Genomic DNA, 21907 nt, shown 5'->3' on the forward strand with positions numbered 1-21907 from the left:
TCCACCGCAGGAACTTTCCCCAGGAACTAGGAGCTTTGGGTGGTACTCTGTGTGTTTCGACCGCAGGAACCAGGGTCTAAATGAAGTTCTGGGTAAATATTTCCCCCTCCAAACGGCCCTGCTCCCGAGGTAGTACTTTTTCAAAGTTCCGGAACTTTCGGGCGTGGGACTTCGGCGCTGAACATGCTGATCGGCTGAGCTCACGCCGCACTTTATTTCAACCGGCATTTTTAAAAGTCTTTCGAGGTTCGTTTTGCATTCAGTAAATATCAGTCTTGCTCTTTCTGTCCGATGGCGCGCATTGTCTCAGCAATCGCACGGTCAATGTCTGTAATAGCTGATAATAACATACGTTGTCTTATTTTAAATCTAGCTTTACAAGCTTTCAGAATACACTTTAGTATCAGTGCTCGTCTCTTTTCCGCCGTTTTGTTTGTAGCAATTATGGCTGCAGACATATAGATGAATGAATCTTCCAAATTATTCAATCAAATGAACATCCCCTTCACAAAGCCCAATTCAGCTCCAGACCCCAGGAAATCGACCATCGATCACGAGAGAGATGGAGGCTCGATTCTGCCCGGAGCTACCAGTTGTAGTTAATAATTACTCATGGACTTGTGACCAAAACTTACACAAAGAGGACAGAGGACTCGTTGTGATCACAAGACAAAGAAACAACCAGATCTCTGTCTTTTCAATGACTGGTAAATGAACTCCACATGACACAGCTCAAACTCCAAGCAAGCTCACAGAAACTGTTACATATGGAGTGCATGAAATTAATGATTATTGGACTTTCATTCAAATAGCCTTCGACATAGCTTGTTAGTGTGTTTACAACTGATACATGTGACTATTATGCATGTATTTTACTCCCAATTCATGCAATTATGTAACTATTGAATGAGTGGATGAAAAGGCATCGTGTTTGATATTGTTGTCTTCTCAACAACGAGTCTCCAACCGCGCGCTTCAACTTCAAACAACGGCCACAAGACTTTCATCCAGCCGCCAACACGCCACGTGATTGGTTTCCCAAGACGATCCAAGACACGACCAGACCTTCAGTGAATCAAAGACCCAGGAAAACCCCTTGTCCAGCCAGGAAAAAGGGAACCCCCTTGTCAGACGACACACGAGACACAAACGCAAGTAATGCCTCTTGATTCCAAGCTGAACTGGTGCATTAGATCAAATGTAATAACCCTGCCTAAGAAACGATAGGAGGTTAAATGCCTGATCAATGGTTTCTTCAGGTCATGTGTCATAAATGCATATATTGCTTAGGATTTCATAATTTCTCTCTTAGAACTTATTCTTTCCTCACCTTCTTCCTTTCTGCAACGTGTGAATGTGCGAGTGCGTGTGTTTATGTTAGATATTAGTTTGATGTGTTAGAGTAATCAATAAAGTTCTGTTTGTATTCAAAGATAACTGTTCTTGTGTTATGTGCTTATCAATTTAATGTCTTGAACTGCCGATCTAAGTTACCTGGCTGTTAAATAGTGTTTCACTATTGTTCGGATATAAATATCCGCTGCAGAGTTGATATTTACGGCCCGTTCAAATGAACGCTGGAAGAGTCATTTGCTCGGCTGTAAAATAGACACTCAAAATTCCCTATGAATTCATTAATTCATTCATTTGAGCTAAATATACATGTTTCCCTTTAACAGAGCCCCCTTTAAGTTCTTACATATCGACGGACGAATAAGTTAAGGTGTAAACATTCATTCTGAATTATTTATAAATTATAGTGTCATTCGAGTCTTTTATTTTAATTCAGTTCCCCGTTGAGTTATTATTTTATCTGACTCATAGTCGCTACATGTTAATTACATATTTAGTAAACCAATACATAACAAGCAAAAGCAGCGCTGCTTGCATCTCCTCCACTTGTTATTGTTGCAGACAGTATCGCACAAAAATTATTCTTGTCCGTCGCTGACTGGGAGGAGCAGTCGTGCGCAGTCCCACGTGTCTGGACTAATTTGCCTAATCTTCACGGTACTTTAGACCGCAGTGGAAATGCAGACAGTAGCAGGTCTGGGGGGAAAAAAAGTTCCTGTAAAAAAAGTTCCTGGTACAAACTGTTCCGGGTAATTCCGGTGGAAACGGGGCTTATGTCACCAACCTGCCTCTCTCTGATGGTTATACGTACATTCTTGATATCGTAGACAGATTTTCTATAGCCTGCTGTTTTGTACCCCTCAAGAGCTTGCCCACTGCTATGGAAATGGCAGAGTTGATGTTTAATTATGTTTTCCGTAAACTTTGGTCCCCCTGAAGATATCGTTTCAGACCGTGGGCCACAGTTCATCCCGTATCTGGAAATCGTTCTTCACTCTCCTAGGTATGACCAAGAGATCAGGCGCTTCCCCTGAACCTTCTGTCACGGTCACTAGAAATCCTGGTACTGGTTCCTCGCCTGGGCAAAGTATTTCCAAAACTTTCTCAAGCAACCCGCCACTGACTTAAAACCTTTTTAATGCATACTCAGCTACCATTCCTCATTGTTCCTGTGGTCCAGGGAAAACTTTGGATGTTCCAGTGGTAGATTACTTTTTCCGGGAGAGCAAGAGAGTGTGTGGGACATGGCTCATCATCATCTTCAGCCCGAGGGGTCAGACTGATTCTCCATCCTACTGGCCCAGGGAGATGGTATTGCTCTCTACAAAGTACATCAAGCTGCACCTGCTCTGCAAGAAGCTAAGTCCCAGATACATTGTCTCCTTCAAAATCCTTCACTAAGTCAACCATCACTTATGAACTGCAACTTCCTGCACAATACAGAATTCAATCTATCTTCCATGTTTCATCTTACTACCCTCCTGGGCCCGTATTCATAAAGAATCTTAATGCAAAGAGTAGCTCCTAGAGACAAAATTCTAAGAAAATTCTTAGAAATGTGGGCGTTTACTCTTAAAATTAACTAAAAAATCCTAGTAAAGAAAAAAGTAATTCAGAAAGCATCTTAACCCTTAAAAGAGGTCTTAAGGTCAAATTTGAGGACTTTTAAGAGGCTTAAGAGTTTCTTTAGCAGCGGAGAAAATAGCCAAGAGGGAGAAAAAATGTGTTGCAGACAATGGAGGACAGTGACTTAATAAGACACAGATTAGATTATAGATTAGATCGTGCAGGGATCATGTTTGTTGCATTAAACCCAACTTTCAGACCACAGATTAAATAGACATGCCAGCAATCAGTGTAATTGGAAAGAGTGGAACAATGATTATAATTCTAAGCCAATCAAATACCTTATAGGAAATTAACAGCATGGTAAATAATAAAAGGATTTATATACATATATAATGTGTGTGTGTGTGTGTGTGTGTGTGTGTGTGTGTGTGTGTGTGTGTGTGTGTGTGTGTGTGTGTGTGTGTGTGTGTGTGTGTGTGTGTGTGTGTGTGTGTGTGTGTGTGTGTGTGAGTAAGAGAGAACGGTAAAATAGGACAATTTGCGCTTGTAATTTCAAAGTGAAGGCTTAGAATAGACCCTATACTTAAAAGCGCTCCTTTTTTCCCCTTTTTGGACACCCAACCAATCACAATCTTCAAAAGACTGTGTCAAACGTAGCAACGGGGTCAGCCCCGCCTCTTCACTAAGATAAAAGTTTTTGTATTTTCCTTGCTCAGAGTTGCTCTCAGATCGGTCCTGAATAGCTCTTAAGCTAAGACTCCTACGTAAAAGTTTTTAAGCTAAATTAGGAGTTTTTGGGAGGGCTCTTAGAATCTTTATGAATACGGGCCCTGGGGTACAGATTCACTTGGTTCCATCGTCACTCCTTCACTACGATCCCAATCGCCAGAATACTAATCACCAGCACCTGCTACTCATCAGCATGCCAATCACCACAGTATACTGTATGAGCACACACCTCAGTCACTGGTCTCAATGCGGATTACGGACTTTCTACCTGTGAAAGACTTGCCTGCTTCGTGTGCACCTCTGAAGAGCCCTTCCTCATTGTCACCTGTCTATATCACACCTTACAGGTGTGCACTCATCATTCACAGTCATTCGGCAGTGGCTCAGTGGTTCATGTAGGTTGTCTATAAACTGGAAGGTTGGTGTTCCCCGGTTCCACCTGACCAAGTGCCGAGGTGTACATGAGCAAGACACCTAACCCCAGCTGCTCCCGATGAGCTGGATGGCGCCTTGCATGGCTGACACCACCGTCGGTGTATGAATGGGTGAATGTGAGGCAAATGTAAAGCACTTTGGATTACCGTAGGTCTGATAAAAGCGCTATATAAATGCAGTCCATTCACCATCTCATCACCACCTACATAGATAGGGCATTGTTATTTTACTGTCAACCTACCGAACTTGCATTACCGTCATTTCTGCTCACCTGTTGTCACTGCTTCTCTGCTGCAAATAAAACCAGTTAACTGTTGTCTGTGCTTCTCTTCCTAGAGTACTAGTCGTAACAATAACTCTCAATTTATAACTTTCTGAAAGCATAATTATATCCAAACATATATTATTATTATTTTTTTTGCTTAAAAATAGCACAATGCAATTACAGAATTACTCTTGCATTACAGGTAATGCCAACCTTTGTTATAGCACTTTGGTGGTTTTATGCATACTCGTATGATTTCTGAAAAGGGAAGTGAGGAAAGTTCATTGTGTATGGTTGAACAGAGAGAGAGAGAGAGAGAGAGAGAGAGAGAGAGAGAGTTCCAGCTATAGAGCGCAGACAGTGGTATATGCCCGACACTTGCTAAACAGAGAGTCAATCACTTGTATTGTATTAAACATTATGGGTACTGAAGTGAAAAATACAGAGACACTACTGTCTCTGAGAAAGTTTCACATCTCTGAGGATTATGGGTTTATTCTTCCTGAGCCTCTGGTAGGTCATTACCCTTGTAGCATTTTATTAGTTGTAACTAATCCTTTTTTCTTCTTCTTTTTTTGTGTATATTGTATTATTGTAGTAAGAATGTACTATTTTGGTGTGTTTTATGCTGTGTACAATTTAGGAAAATGAACTGTAAAATGTAAATTTATGACAAAGGAGCAACTGATTGTTCTTAGGTACAAAGCCACAGTTTGTTTCATTTCTTGATATAGTCCAAGTCACTGTGTTACTAGGAATGTTTTAACAAACTATTAATTTGCATTCATATTAAGATACAATAAGACTGATTGCTTGCATATAAAGCATTACACTTTGACACTGTTTGCTTTCTGAGTGACCTTTATCTATTTGCTTTAATTGTAAATAGGACATTTCAAAGACACAGTGGTCTAACAGAAAACTATCTACGTAAACCAAATTAGTAAGCTGACTTCAGTAATTTCATTACCAGTGCAGATAATTTTTTAGCTGTAAAGGTCTTTGAATTGTTAACTTTGACTCACGTTTAGTATCTGGGATTAGTATCTCTTTCAATGATTGGTGTAAAACATAAAAAACACCTCATGGTACACCTTTGGACTGTGTAATCAGTCATATTTAACTCTTTGGCCGAGAAAACGCATAAATGGTATATTTTAATGGATATATGTTAAGGTCATAATAACATGATTTGACGTATACATGAAATATACATAGGTTTTCTTCATATCAAAACACACTTGCATAACAGTAAATGTAAATTGATCATGAACATATATGTTACATACTGTGTTATGGACAAATACTGTACACATCTACTCTGTTTCAGACCGACCTGCCGGTGCACTACAAGCCCTGGATGGACATTGCCAGAAATGTGCCAGAACTCATCTCTTCTCATTCGTTGCGCCTCAGAATTCATGATGTATGATATCTCTCATATATTAAGTACACAATAGTGAAAGTGTCTTACCTACAACAACAACAACAACAATCATAATTTTCACATTTTATTCTTCAGCTCCTATATGTTATATTGGATTGTTTCTTCCTTTACTTTCATTTTCCTTTCTGCCTTTCTTTCCTTTTATTTTAGTTAGAGGAACTACAATTGCTTTATGGGGATTTCATTGTTTAATCAGTTTCAGGCCCAAAATAGTCTTTCAGACGAATAAAATTATATAAAAAAAGTCCTGGCTAATCCACGCTTTATAATGGCAGTGAATGTTGCTCTGTAAATCATGGGCTAATTTTCATTTTTGTGTGAACTAACCCTTTAACTAATATTATTTCTTATCATATCTGAACAGCTGGACCATCCAAGAAATTCCAAGAAATGTAATTGATAGAATTATTCATTTAGAATTTTATTGATAAAGCAGATACATCTCTTTGATTATTACTGTAACAAGTTAAACTGTGTAAGATTAATGTGTACTTATAAATGGCGCCTTTCAGCTTCATTTAAAATTTAGCTTCATTTAGCAGTGTTCATCTCCATAGTAACTTACGCTCCACAGCTAACCTGCTCCAGGGCAGGTTATGTTCTGGATAAGAGATCTCAAACTGAAATCGGACCAATCAGCTGTGAGCAAAGTGACACATATCTGATGCAATAAAGTCACTCCCCCTTTTTCTACTCCAAATTAAAGGTCACTACATAGCTAATGGCTATTAAAGACTTAAGCCACTGGCTTTTAACAATGCTTATTTATAATAATAATAATAATTTTGAATTATTTAAAAATAATTTATGTAATTATTATACCCTTAATCAATTACACATGTATAATTTTAGTAAATCAATCATTAATATGCATTTTGTTAATATTAAAATAAATAGCCTATATAAAGGTCATACAAATAAGCTTTAAATTCAATAACTAAATCTATAAAAAATTACATGTGAGCATAAATGTTCAATTCTCTCTATATATCAACTAAACTAACTTCATAACTTTTACTTGCATTGACGTATAAGATTTTTCTTAAAGTTGTCCTCGACAGCCATTTTCTTGTGTAAATTTGTTTAAATTCTTAATATTTTTCAATCATGTAATTTTCTGCAGAAGAGTGAAGTGAATCACACTGCTTCTCTCGCGAGAAGTGAATCTCAGTTTTACTGATCCACAGCGTGTGATTGGCTGTTCACTGCTGATGTCACAGCTAAATTCCTAAACTCAGGATCAAAGCCTGAGTTGACAGAGAAAGTTGATGATCAGCATCATGGGACCAACAAAGCCTGAATAGATTGGTTTGGTTTTGTCAACTCGAAACTAATCCTGTAACCCTGACTTAAATACCAATGAGAGGAAAAAAAAACTAATGGTGATGTTGAGAATGGATGCAGGGTCTGAAAGGGCCAATGATCCAATAATGATTGTTTAGTATAGGGGTGAATTCAGGGTGATTGGGACACTTTTTCAAGTCATCTCAATGGCATCTCAATTATCCTATTTCAGATGCCTCTGTTGGAGACTCATTTGTTGCAGACACATCGTGAGCTGCGTTTCGCCCGTCTGGCTTTGAGCATGATGACTATGGGTTACATATGGCAGGAGGGAGAGAGAGAAACAGTAAAAGTACAACACTTATTTTTATGCCTTTCAGAACACTTATAGGACTGAACCACTGAACTGACCATCTGACTATTTACTGTATGTGAAATTCCAGGTGCTTCCGCGGAATCTGTCGGTGCCGCTCTGTGAGGTGTCTCGGAGACTGGGTCTGCCCCCAATTCTCATCCACGCAGACTCAGTCCTTGCCAACTGGAAGAAAACAGATCCAGATGGGTAAACTCATTGATCCATACAATATGATATGTAACCCTGCCCTGTTTTAACCAATTTTTGTTTGCAGTATGTGTGTGTTATTTTCTAATGTGTGTGAGCACTAACTTGGATAGGTTAAATCCAGAGGACAAATTCTGAGTATGGGTTAACATACTTGGCCTTCACGTCATATCACTTATCATTTTCATTTTATTTAAGTTTAGGTGGAAATAATTATAATTGAATTAGGGTCTTCATCTCAATCTCAATAGCAATTGCTTGGCTGGCACAGAACCACCAGTACACTATTTAAAAGCTTCTATTATGGGCACGCAGTTCTGGACACAATTATTTTGACCCAATCTGAGACTGCAATTACAAAACCTACCAGCAGGGGCTAACCCTCAAGTGGGAAAAGTACACTTTAGCATACTTTTAAAAGAATATACTTAAAGATTTAGTTCACCCATGAAAATTATGTAATTATTTACTCACTCTCATGTCGTTCCAAACCCATAAGACATTCATTAATTTTCGGAACACAAATAAAGATCTTTTTAATGAAATCTGAGAGCTTTCTGTCACTCCATTGACAGCTACGCAACTTCCACTTTGACGCTTCAAAAAGTTCATAAAGAGAGCGTGAAACTAATCAATTTGAGTTTAACGGTTTAGTCCAAATTTTCTGAAGAGACACGATCGCTTTATATGATGAACAGATTGAATTTAGGCTTTTATTCACATATAAACATTGATGAGCGAACATGCTTGACACAAGAGAATGAACCTCATTGGTTCTTGCAGAAGCTCAAATGTGCTGCAAAACACGAGAATGAACCTCATTGGTTTTTGAGAAGCTCAAATGTGCTGCATAACACGAGAATTAACCTCATTGGTTTTTGAGAAGCTCAAACGTGCTGCGTAACACGAGAATGAACCTCATTGGTTCTTGCAGAAGCTCAGACGTGCTGCCTAACATGAGAATGAACCTCATTGGTTTTTGAGAAGCTCAAATGTGCTGCGTAACACGAGAATTAACCTCTTTGGTTCTTTCTGAAGCTCAAACGTGCTGCGTAACACAAGAATGAACCTCACTGGTTCTTGATGAAGCTCAAATGTGCTGCGTAACACGAGAATTAACCTCTTTGGTTCTTGATGCAGCTTAAATGTGCTGCGTAACACATGAATTAACCTCATTGGTTCTTGCAGAAGCTCAAATGTGCTGCGTAACACAAGAATGAACCTCATTGGTTCTTGCAGAAGCTCAAACGTGCTACATAACACGAGAATGAACCTCATTGGTTTTTGAGAAGCTCAAATGTGCACGAGAATGAACCTCTTTGGTTTGATGAAGCTCAAACGTGCTGCATAACACAAGAATTAACCTCATTGGATTTTGAGAAGCTCAAATGTGCTGCGTAACACAAGAATGAATCTCATTGGTTCTTTCTGAAGATCAAACGTGCTGCGTAACACGAGAATGAACCTCATTGGTTCTTGCAGAAGCTCAAACGTGCTACATAACACGAGAATGAACCTCATTGGTTTTTGAGAAGCTCAAATGTGCACGAGAATGAACCTCATTGGTTCTTGCAGAAGCGCAAATGTGCTGCATTACACGAGAATGAACCTCATTGGTTCTTGCAGAAGCTCAAATGTGCTGCATAACACGAGAATGAACCTCATTGGTTTTTGAGAAGCTCAAATGTGCTGCGTAACACGAGAATGAACCTCATTGGTTCTTGCAGAAGCTCAAACGTGCTGCCTAACACGAGAATGAACCTCATTGGTTCTTGCAGAAGCTCAAACGTGCTGCCTAACACGAGAATGAACCTCATTGGTTCTTGCAGAAGCTCAAACGTGCTGCGTAACACAATAATTAATCTCATTGGTTCTTTCTGAAGTTCAAACGTGCTGCGTAACACAAGAATTAACCTCATTGTTTTTTGAGAAGCTCAAACGTGCTGCGTAACACGAGAATGAACCTCTTTGGTTCTTCCTGAAGCTCAAACGTGCTGCGTAACACAATAATTAACCTCATTGTTTTTTGAGAAGCTCAAACGTGCTGCGTAACACGAGAATGAACCTCATTGGTTCTTGATGAAGCTCAAATGTGCTGCATAACACAAGAATGAATCTCATTGGTTCTTTCTGAAGATCAAACATGCTGCGTAACACAAGAATGAATCTCATTGGTTCTTTCTGAAGATCAAACGTGCTGCGTAACACAAGAATGAATCTCATGAATGTTTATATGTGAATAAAAGCCTAAATTCAATCTGTTCATTATATAAAGCGATCGCGTCTCTTCAGAATTTTTTTTCTAATCTGCTCAAATGGATTCGTTTTACGATCTCTTTATGAACTTTTTGAAGCGTTGCTGTGGAAGTTCTGTAGCTGTCAATGGAGGGACCAAATTCTCTCAGATTTCATCCAAAAAGATCTTCATTTGTGTTCTGAATATGAACGAAAGTCTTACGGGTTTGGAACGACTTGAGGGTGAGTAAATATTGACAACATTTTCATTTTTGGGTGAACTAACCCTTTAAGTGTGAACTGAATGCAAAGTTTTTCGACAAATAATCGCATGTTATTTACAATTAAATGAAAATATATTATAGTTTAAATTGATATTACATGCAATTAGCTGAACTATATATAATATATATATATATATATATATATATATATATATATATATATATATATATATATATATATATACACACTTTTAAGAGTGCATATTTTCAGTATACATGGAATCACCAAGTGTACTACCAAGGGGTCAGGGTTTGGTTTGTTAGCATGAATAATGAGCCCCTGCTGGTAGATGTCATAACTACAACAATCGGGCTAAAATAATATTTATTTTTCTGACCTTTCCACTGATAAAAGTAGCATTGTTTTCTGGCAGAATAAAATAAAACTGTAATCAATTTTATTATATTAGATATTATAGTAATGTTTCACAATTTGACCATTTTTAGTTTAAAACTTTCATTCATGAATCTGATATTATTAGTTCTGTGAAGTTTCATTCAGGTTTTCAGAAATTGTTCACTGAAGAAATTGTCACTTCTGAATCAACTTGAAATTAAATTGCAACATCTGAGTGAATGTGAGAAACCTTGTAAATGCTCTTTTTTGTAGTAAAAACAAACAAACAAACAAAGATTTACATATAGCCTGTATTTAGACAAATAAGCTATGTTTCAGATTTGACAAGCGCATTATAAATTGTTTTTGTTTCTTTTTCACGCACAACTGGACACCGATTGTTCCCAGACCTTTTACCATGGAGTAAGTATTTTGTTGAATTACTAGAAATGTGTGTTAAATGTTATTGATTTTTAGAACCAGCAGAGGGAGCCATCTCATTATGTACAGTGTGGAATATGTAAAACATGCTCTGTGTATTCAGATCCTCTTTGTAGCATCTGACCATACAAATACATGAATTAGACACCACCATGATAACAAAAAAGAACTCTTTGAAATACGTTGATGTAGTTTAAAGCTAGTGCTGTTCTGATGTGTCCTGACTGTTCTTGCCTCCTGTAAGGAACTTGGAGTTGTTGTTGACATTGCCTGGAGGAGAAAGTGTACGAGGGTTTTTTCTGGTGACACTGATGGTGGAGTTGGCGGCTGTTCCTGGCCTGAAGGTCTGACACTTTTACAAATGTCACAGTTCAAAGACAGAGCACTGAGCCATGATAGTAGCTAAATCATTCATATTCATACATGGTAGCATTAGTTGAATTACATTGGAGTGCAAATACCTTAGTATGTGAATATGAACTTTGTAACAATTTTCAACTTTGAAAAATCATTACAGTATGGCACTCATTCTGTATTACCATCTGATACCATGGTAATGCTGTTTCTTACAGTCTTTCCTTGATGTCATCAACGGTGTCCATTATAATGATGTTGCTATGGTCACCAAAGCTCTGGATGTTGTCGGCCAGGCCATAGACAGCATGAAACAGGCTCTTAAACTGATGCATGGTAATACTTTTTAGATGATAAATGACCTCTATGTGTTCATTCAAGTGGTTTTAATTCTCATTGTGACCGTTTCAGAACATGTAGATCCCTCCATATTCTACGGCATTTTGAGGATCTATCTGTCTGGGTAAGCCACACTTTTGGTTTCACAGCTTTTTTGGATTCCCCTCAAAAAACTTCTGAATCTATAAAACTTTACCGTCCTTCATGTGGGTTTTTAGATGGAAAGATAACCCATCAATGCCGGAAGGTCTCGTGTACGAGGGAGTTCACGAGAAGCCAATGGAGTTTTCGGGTGGCAGTGCCGCACAAAGCAGTATCTTACACTGCTTCGATGAGCTGCTTGGAGTCCAACATGAAGGCAACAGCGGTAAGAGAATCATCAGTAATTCCCCTCATGGTTAGGTCATTCCTGATTTCAAATTTTGCTTGGCAGTTACAGCGATGATTTTGCTGGATAACAGGGATCATCAGGAGTCCATGCCAGCGATACTGTTATTAATAAACCAGGAGGATCATTTCAGTCTTATCTTGCCTATAGAGCAATGGTTTTCAAGCTGGGGTCCAGGGAACCTGTAAAGAGGTGTTTAGAAAAGGATTTTACTAAATCACAAGCACACTCAGAATGACCTTTAATGCTGAGTATGTTTACACACACAAGGAATTTTATCAGGTGACAGGAGTGAAATAAGTCCAGTGCACAAAAGGTACAGACATACATAGAGATAAAGACGATAACATGAATATAACACAATAATATAAAAAGCAATACAATTTAATATAATACAATACAGTAATCGAAATTTAGAAAATATACAATATATGTATATAAATATATTCTATATACTAAATAAATCTATTTTTGGCCAGTCAAAGTTACTGAATTAACTAAAAAAGATAAAATAATAATATAATTTTGTATTGATGTTGTTTTAACATGCTGCTTTATAGAAAATAATACTATGATTTTCTATTTGATATTGTTGTTTTAACATGCTGATTTATTTAAATAATAATATATTTTAAATTAAAGCAGCATGTTAAAACAACAATACCAATACAATTTTGTATTATAAAGAATTTATATAAATATCATGGATAATTGTTTGTATTTATTTAATTTTCAGGCTTATACATCTAACATTAATCTCAGTTTTGAATTTGTATTTTTAAATTATTAGAAACATTTACAAACTTTTGAACTTTCTATTCATTAAAGAATCCTAAAAAACTGTATCATGGTTTCCACAAAAGTATTACACAGTTCAACTCTTTTCATCTTTGATGATAATAAATGTTTCTTAAGCAGCCATTCAGCATAAAGATTTCTGACATTGAAGACTGGAGTAATGATGCTGAAAATGTAAAGTATTTTAAAACAGTTATTTCAAATATAACATCATAATAATATTTCACAGTATAACAGTTTTACTGTATCTTTGATCAGTTAAATGCAGTCTAATGACAAAAACATTAAATAATCTTACTGACCCCAAAATTTTCAATGCTAATATAAACAGGCCTATATATAAAATGCAAAGCCAATATTTTTCAGATAATGTATTTATTTATGAATTTCAGATGAATATAAAAGACGGACCCACTTTATATTAGGTGGCCTTAACTATTTTGTACTAACATTTTAATTAATAATTTGATACAATGCACTTATTGTGTATACATGTTTTTACATTATACTTACATTTTAAAAATTACCTGCATGTAATTACACCTGTAATTAATTTCTGTAATTACATTTATAATTACACTGTTGACCCTTCCCTTACACCTAACCCTACCCTTAAATTTACCCATACCAACACCTGTCCCTAACGTTACCCATATCCCACCTCAAATCAGCAAAAGTGTGTGCATTACAATAAGTACATTGTACTTATTTTTTGATGTAAGTACATAGTTAAGGCGACCTAATATAAAGTGGGACCTAAAAGACAAATGCAGTTTATAAAACACTTTTGCATTTGTATTGAAAATTGTTTTTGCTCTGCAGGGGCCTTCCTGAGGAGAATGAGGGACTACATGCCGCCCTCTCATAAGCGTTTCATTGAAGACATCTCAAGACGCCCATCCCTGCGTAACTTCGTGCTCCAGCAAGAGGATGTGCGCCTAACACACACATTTGAACAGTGTGTGGCTCGCTTGGTGGACTTTCGGAATTGCCACATCAACATTGTCACCCGTTATATCACTATCCCAGCCTCCCGTGCCAAACAGCTCCGTGCAAACAAGCAGGATTCGGTCGATGAGCTCGACGCAATCAGGAAAGCACCAACAGCTCTGGAGGAAAGAGGCACTGGAGGCTCAGGGATTATGATCTTTCTGAAGACTGTGCGTGATGAAACTAAAGACATCTACATCTCACAGTGTACTAATGGGAGCCAAGTCATGCCAGACGCACCGATGACAGCCATACAGAAGGCTGCATCTGAGCTCACAATAGAAAGAAAATAACACATTCAAAGTATCTTTGAATGGTGATTTGACAACCCAGGCTCATTGGAAAAAATTATACTATGTTACTTTTTGCATGTTTCGCGACACTTTCAAAGTGAAATGTCCAGTGAGTGGCACAAAAACTTCATAAGGTTTATCCACAACAGATAAACGTGAATCTGGCGATGTTTTATTAAAGGTGCAGTAAGCATTTTTTTAGAAACTGTTGACGTTGGATTGGGCACCATAACACACTTTTGGTTCCTTCTTCATCTTCGCTTTATTTTTCGTGAAGCATTATTTTTTGTGTCGCTTCAGCTATGATAAAGAGACTTTGACTTTTATCATTGCGCGTTTGTGTATTTTGGGGGAGGAGTAATGAAGGGAGGGGTGTGCTTGTTTGGGTTTATTTCAACTATCAACAGTGTTTCCCAGAAATCACTTACTGAACCTTTAAGTTAGTTGTTGTACATATGGCTGCAATTCAGAAATGAAATGTCCAGAGAGTGGTGCTAAAAGGTTAACACTTTGCCACGTTTGAAAATAATATACAGTGCCACTCACACTAAACCCTACTCTAAACCTAACCAATAGTGTGAGAAAAGCTAACATGACATAAACACATCAGCTGTGTCCAAAATCGCCCCCCCCCCCCCCATACCCTTAAATAGGGCATTATTTGAAGGGACAGCCATTTGTTGTGGTGTCTGAAACCATAGTGGGCATTATCGAGTGCACTCATTCAATCCCACAGTGCACTGCAATAATGGGTATACAACCGATGTACGCTCAGCGGCTATAGAATGCACTGTTAAGGTTACGCCAAATAAATTCTCGTCTCTAACCAGAAGATGATGCCGCAGCTGATTCATTCATGCATGCATTTTTCAAACCGCTGCTCCAATGTGGGTACAGCATAATATCACACAGGAATAAATTCCCTTTTGCTTGATTATTAAATAGTTTAATTAAGGTTTATAAAGGTTTCCATGGCAGAGTTCAAGATAAATCTTCTCATTACTACTGGAGCTGCCAGTTTGCTAAGTTTCAAATGTTTATTAAACAGCACAAACTATGCAAAAGCAGCAGCCCTTCCAGCACACTCAGTGTCCGAATTCACTCAATCGTTTCATTCACTCACTCAAGTGGACTATATTAGTGGAGTAATGTAGGGAATAGTGAATGAGCGTATAGGGGGCGATTTCAAACACAGCCATCAACTTTTGCTGAAGCAATCATAACATTTGCTGTCTCATGGGACTCATAGTCTCGAGCGCTCTCAGGGGTTGATGCTTAATTTTTCCCAAGGAGCACATTAAAAACTTCAGGGTGCAAGGAAAATTTGTCAAATAATGTGTTTTTCCTTAATGAAGGAGGAAGTTAGTAAATGTTCTTTCCTTCCAGTGACGGGGCAGACCAGACAAAATGACAAAGACTACACATTACATTAAATGCCCAACACAGATTATTGTGTAACTAAAATACTTTAAATTAATAATCTTTAAATTAGAATTGGCTGCGGGCCAAAGGTTGCGATGAAATGGTCTGGAGAAGAAGAAAAAAATTGTGCTCCCAAAATACACTGGGACTCTTATTTTGAAATGTCTATGCTTTATTATTGCCAGTGTCATGACAAGTAGGGTCCTCCCTCGAAATCGGGCTGAATCCGAAATCGCCCCCCTATACCCTCAAATAGGGCACTATTTGAGGGGACAGCCATTTGTAGGGGTGTCCGAAACCATAGTGGACTTTATCAAGTACACTCATTCAATCCCACATTGCACCCGCAATAACGAGTGTACAGTCCATACGGTCGACGGCTGTACGAATTCACTCACTTGTTTTCAGTCACTCCTTTAAGTGTACTGTATTAGTGGACTAACGTAGGGAATAGTGAATGAGGGTTTAGGGGCGATTTCGGATTCAGCCCTGGGTCTCCCCAAACTGTCAGTTAATGATTATCCTAAGCATATAAGAAAAATATTATTTTAAAATCTGCATATCTTACTATATAATGCATACGAAAACACATTAGTGCATAGTAAAACCAATTGAATGTAATTTCTTACACTTGATTAACTGTTAATTAATAAATAATAATAATAGTTAACACTTAATTGAACACAATTTAATTTAAGATGATTGAGAATATATGTAGGGTATGTGCAAATGTGTATATAAACAGGCTAATCGCATATCTGTATGCAATGCTAGTATATAAGCTGTATAATACAGACATAAATGGTCATTATAATGTAGTTGAAACAGCATTTATCTTAACATGATTTTGTAGGAATTGTAATCAGGCGCTAAAGAGAGTACCTATTAAAAGCATTTTAAACCAATGGGATCGCTTGGGGTCCTAAAGGAAACCCGGTTTCGGGAGGGGAGGCCCAATTTGTCACTACACCGGCTGCTCATTCAATGAGGGAGATACAAAAGAGATGATAATCCTACAACCATCCACAACATATGAAGTCTTGCCACCTCCGTCAAAAATGAGACAACGATATTGAGCGAATGCTCGATGCACATATTATACGTTCAGCAAATACTTTCGCTTCAAATCCACTAAAATCTTCCAATGAGCCTATGTTGCAACTTCACCTGCTATTTAGACATTATACTCTCAAACATACATTACAGAGTAAGAGGAAAAACTACAATAAATTAGTCTCAAAGAAGAGCTAAAGGCAGTGGGGTCCAAAGGTCTGAGACTTTTGGACCTCCCTGTATGTCTTTGAATATGTAAATTTATCCATAATTGTAGAACAATACATGACTTCCTATTTCAAATGTTGTAATTGTGGTCTAAACATTAGTATGTATTGCACCTTATGGTACTTATGGGGACTGTGAATGTATTAGAGCTTTTTTCTGTTCCTGACTCACTAACTTTTGTCTTGGAAAACTGGAAAATGCACATTCCTTTGTCACTTCATGCAATGAATTATTTTGCTTTGAAACTATAATCCAATCAAAGCCTATAGTAAAGCCTTTTACTTGAGCCACGCACATTCTCTAGTCTTCCTTCAATGAAAATTTGTGTTATGGACATTTTGTGGCAAAGAATGCCATGATTTCAAGCCAAACCATAATTTGAATCATCAACTTTAGTTTCCATTATATGCAACCACTAATCTTTCCATTTCATTTAAATCAGACTGCAAAATATGTCCCCTGTCTCACTCTGGGTAGTTTGATTCAAACCATGAGCCACGATTCCTAAATGTCAATTGGCTGCAATGCGGCTACTCTCATGCTAGAAAGCTTTCATATCACGCATGGTTTATTTTTTAGTAAATAACGAGGAGAATTTCAATAAGCAGCTGTTGCCTTTGCATTTTTGGATGAATAAAGATCCTACTGTAATTATACCATTCTGTACAATGATTAAGTGTGAATCTTGATTCTAATTGTCATGCTTTTCATGGTTTTGGTCCTATGGTAAACCCATTAATGAAGTACAGTGTGCAGTAAGTATAGACAGTGCAGCAGGGCTTGACATTAACTTTTTTGCTCACCAGCCACTGTGGCTAATGGTTTTCCGAAGTTACAAGACACTCAGCATTTTCACTGGCCACAATTTTGACATCTATACCATGGGGAAAAACTGCCATATAGATATTTTTTAATTTGGCAGCAGTTAATTAGGCTGCTGTCACTTTAAGAACTGACGCACGGATCCATTATACTGTTACACATGTTTTCTTTCTCAACTGTTTACGTTCACTTCAAACAGAACTGACTGTGTTTACGTGAATACTCGCCAAGACCAGCATTTTGACATTGTTTCGTGTATTTGACTGTTTAAGCGCAATAAGCAGCAAAAATAACAAAATTTAGTGCTGAGAGGCGGCTTTATGTGTGTGCACTTTGGGTTTGAGCATACAATCTGCAGAAATAAGTAAAATAATGTGCAATCCTATGCCGAAATTTAAGCCCTGTAAACCAACAATATTCATCCGGAACAAATGAAATGAGTGAGTGAGAGGAGCCGGGTTTGTGTGTCACTCGCTGTCGGAGAGATGAGAGAGAGAGAAAGAGCAGCTGGTATTGTGTATCCTGCGGGAAATGAGTATCAGAAACGTTTCAGATATTTCGGTATTGATATACACTATTGGCAAAAGTTTTGGGACGCCTGCCTTTACATGCACATGAACTTTAATGAACTTTAATCCGTAGGGTTTAATAATGGGGTTGGCCCACCATTTGCAGCTATAACAGCTTCAGCTCTGGGGAGGCTTTCCACAAGGTTTAGGAGTGTGTTTCTGGGAATTTTTGACCATTCTTTTAGAAGCGCATTTGTGAGGTCAGGCACTGATGTTGGATGAGAAGGCCTGACTTGCAGTCTAAGTTGTTCTATTGGGTTCAGGTCAGGACTCAGGACTCGCTCATCCATGTCTTTATGGACCTTGTTTTGTGCACTGGTGCGCAGTCATGTTGGAACAGGAAAGGCCAACCCCTGAAAAAAACCCCCACAATATAATTCCCTACTCCACCAATCTTTACACTTGGTACAATGTAGTCAGGCAAGTACCGCCAAACCCAGACTCGTCGATTAGATTTCCAGACAGAGAGGCGTGATTCGTCACTCCAGAGAACACGTCTCCACTGCTCTAGAGTCCAGTGGCGGTGTGCTTTATACCACTGCATCCAACGCTTTGCATTGCACTCAGTGATGTAAGGCTTGGATGCAGCTGCTCAGCCATGGAAACCCATTCCATGAAGCTCTACACACTGTTCTTGAGCTAATCTGAAGGCCACACGAAGATCTGTAGCTATTGACTCAAAGAAAGTGGCCGACTTCTGCGCACTGTGCACCACAGCATGCGCTGACCCCGTTCTGTGATTCTAGGTGCTTGATTTTATTCACCTGTGGCCATAGACACCCCTCCAAATCATTGAATTCAGGTGTTCCAATCACTTCCACGGCCACAGGTGTATATAATCAAGCACCTAGGCATGCAGACGCTTCTACAAACATTTGTGAAAGAATGGGTCGCTCTCAGGAGCTCAGGGAATTCAAGTGTGGTACTGTGATTGGTTGCCACTTGTGCAAAAAGTCAATTTGTGAAATTTCCTCACTACTAAATATTCCCCAGTCAAATGTTAGTGGTATTATAACAAAGTGGAAGCAATTATAATAATAATAATAAATTTTATTTGTACTGCACTTTACATTTGGAACAAATCTCAAAGTGCTACAGTTAAGATCATTTAAGAAGGATAAAATACTAATAGATTGAATGGTTAAAAGTCATAAGTTCTCCTAAAAGGAATGTTTTTAGTCCTTTTTTAAAAGTCTCAGTAGTTTGCGATGCCCTCAGATGGTCGGGGAGGGCATTCCAAATCCGAGGAGCGGCAGAACAGAAAGCCTGATCACCCATAGTGCTGAGCTTTGTCTTGGGGAGAAGGAGGCGGTTTGAGTTTGTTGATCGAGTTGTAGTTGAAGGTGTGAGTAGTTCTTTCAGATAGGGGGGGGCATTTCCATAGATGCACTGGTGGGTTAGAAGGGAGACCTTATAGTCAATCCTGGCGGTAACAGGAAGCCAGTGAAGTGAATGGAGAATGGGTGTGATGTGATCGTATTTTCGAACTCTCATCAGGATCCTAGCAGCACTATTCTGAACGTACTGCAGTCTCTGAATTGGGAACAACAGCAACTCAGCCATGAAGTGGTAGGCCACGTAAAAGAGAGTCAATAGCTACAGACCTCCAAACTTTGTGTGGCCTTCAGATTAGCTCAAGAACAGAGCGTAGAGAGCTTCATGGAATGGGTTTCCATGGCCGAGCAGTTGCATCCAAGCCTTACATCACCAAGTGCAATGCAAAGAGTGGGATGCAGGGGTGTAAAGCACACCACCACTGGACTCTAGAGCAGTGGAGACGTGTGTTCTCTAGAGTGACCAATCACGCTTCTCTGTCTGGCAAACCGAAGGACGAGTTTGGTGGTTGCCAGGAGAACGGTAGGCTACTTGCCTGTCTGCATTGTGCCATTTAGGATTGTTTGAAAGTTTGAAAGATATATTTGTGTTAGATAAACTAGCAACTATCCCATATTTTATAGGGAAACAAATATGTTGCAGTATTTTCAATATTATCAAAAAACTTTTCCCATTAACTAAAATGTATTGTTGAGAAAGGCACTAAATATATTTCAGAAGGATCTACATTTTATAATCACTGTATGCAATGAAAATGTATTTACTCCATTTTAATTTTTCCATGACAGGATGGACATATTTGGTGGGCTTTCTCATATATTGTCTGCTTGCAGTCAATTTATAAAACATGCTAGAGCTTGACCAACTTGCATTTCTAACAGCCAAAGGTCTCCTTAATACAACAAATATGACGTTAAATAGAAAATAGAAAGGCACTTTATGGTGATTTTGATCCTAAATGCTAAAATGGCATCTTAGTTCCAAATTAGTAATATGTAAGGGACTTTACAAAGCATGTATTGGTGAACACCAGACAGATGTAGTTGTAAAACACAGATCTTTATATTTTTATGCTTTTGTAAGACAATTTTATTTATATATATTCAACTCTACTCAAGCTATATTTTAGCTTATACTATACAGTTTGAGCTACAGGAAAGGCTTTCCCCACTGATTCTTTTAGTCCCGCTGCCCAGAACTAATGGCTCAATTGAATGGCTCAAGATTTGACAGCATTCATTTGGATGTCTTTGGCTTTAAAGGAGTACATGCTTTGGCAGGACAGTTTGAAATAAATGTTTTTGTGACCCTGAGGCTAACTGTCATCATACACAACACAAACCAAAAAGGCTTAACTTGGCTGAATCAATAGCAGAAAGCTAGAGCATATCAGAAACAGCTACTGCAATATCAGATTTGTATTTTTTTTTAAATATTGCAGTTTATAATGATTTATACTCAGACTGTCACCATGACTCGCCAAGAATGACATGTTTCTGCATCCACATTCCTGTCAGAGAAACAGTCCTAACCCAAACCCAAACCACCAATTACAACTAAAATCAAAGGGAAATGATAGGTTGATAAGAATGTTGTTGAAGCCTCAACCCCAGCCCTAAACATACCCAGCGGTTCCCTAGTCTTAAAATGTGATCACAAAAATGTTATTCCAGAATTGTCATGGATGCTGTCATACTTGGCAAAATCACCTTCACCCTTCTCACACATGAAAGAGATCCATTAAGACCTAAAAAACTCCACACATTCCTTACATGACATTGTAGTTCCCTATTTTAACGGCACTTCCTCGCTCCTGCTGTAATGCCTCCCACCTGTATCCTGCCTGTAATGCTCAGAACAAGCCCTAACTTCCCACCGGAGCAGCTGTACTACAGTGAATTCTGGGATATAAGCCTGTGATCAGTATGGATTAATGAGTTATCCTTGAGGAGCGCCATGGAACGTCAGTACAAACATAACATAAAAAGGACAATGTGTTCAAGATTTTGTTTTCTTCAGAGCTCGCCTTGAACTATCTATCTATCTATCTATCTATCTATCTATCTATCTATCTATCTATCTATCTATCTATCTATCTATCTATCTATCTATCTATCTATCTATCTATCTATCTATCTATCTATCTATCTATCTATCTATCTATCTATCATCTATCTATCTATCTATCTATCTATCTATCTATCTATCTATCTATCTATCTATCTATCTATCATCTACTGTCTGTCTGTCTGTCTGTCTGTCTGTCTGTCTGTCTGTCTGTCTGCATTCAACAAGACAAGCAGCTGTTTTTTTTCTCACAAATATATATTTTTTCAGGTTTTTCCTACTGAGGTTTCAGTAAGTTCATTTCTCAA

The 21907-nt window shown here is 38.1% G+C and overlaps 1 protein-coding gene across 1 annotated transcript; it reads left to right on the forward strand.

The window, feature by feature from the left end:
* Positions 1-4658: 4658 nt before the first annotated feature.
* ido1 (indoleamine 2,3-dioxygenase 1) lies at positions 4659-14103 on the forward strand (the record flags this gene model as incomplete). Its single annotated transcript, XM_079827407.1, has 9 exons — positions 4659-4864; positions 5682-5777; positions 7315-7434; positions 7526-7644; positions 11186-11285; positions 11514-11631; positions 11707-11758; positions 11853-12001; positions 13643-14103. The coding sequence occupies exons 1-9, from the start codon at positions 4772-4774 to the stop codon at positions 14101-14103; spliced, it is 1308 nt and encodes a 435-aa protein (XP_079683533.1). The 5' UTR covers positions 4659-4771.
* Between the last annotated feature and the right edge of the window lie 7804 nt (positions 14104-21907).

The sequence above is a fragment of the Gobio gobio genome, assembly GCF_949357685.1.
Source record: "Gobio gobio genome assembly, chromosome: 10".
In the NCBI taxonomy this organism is placed as follows: Eukaryota; Metazoa; Chordata; class Actinopteri; order Cypriniformes; family Gobionidae; genus Gobio; species Gobio gobio.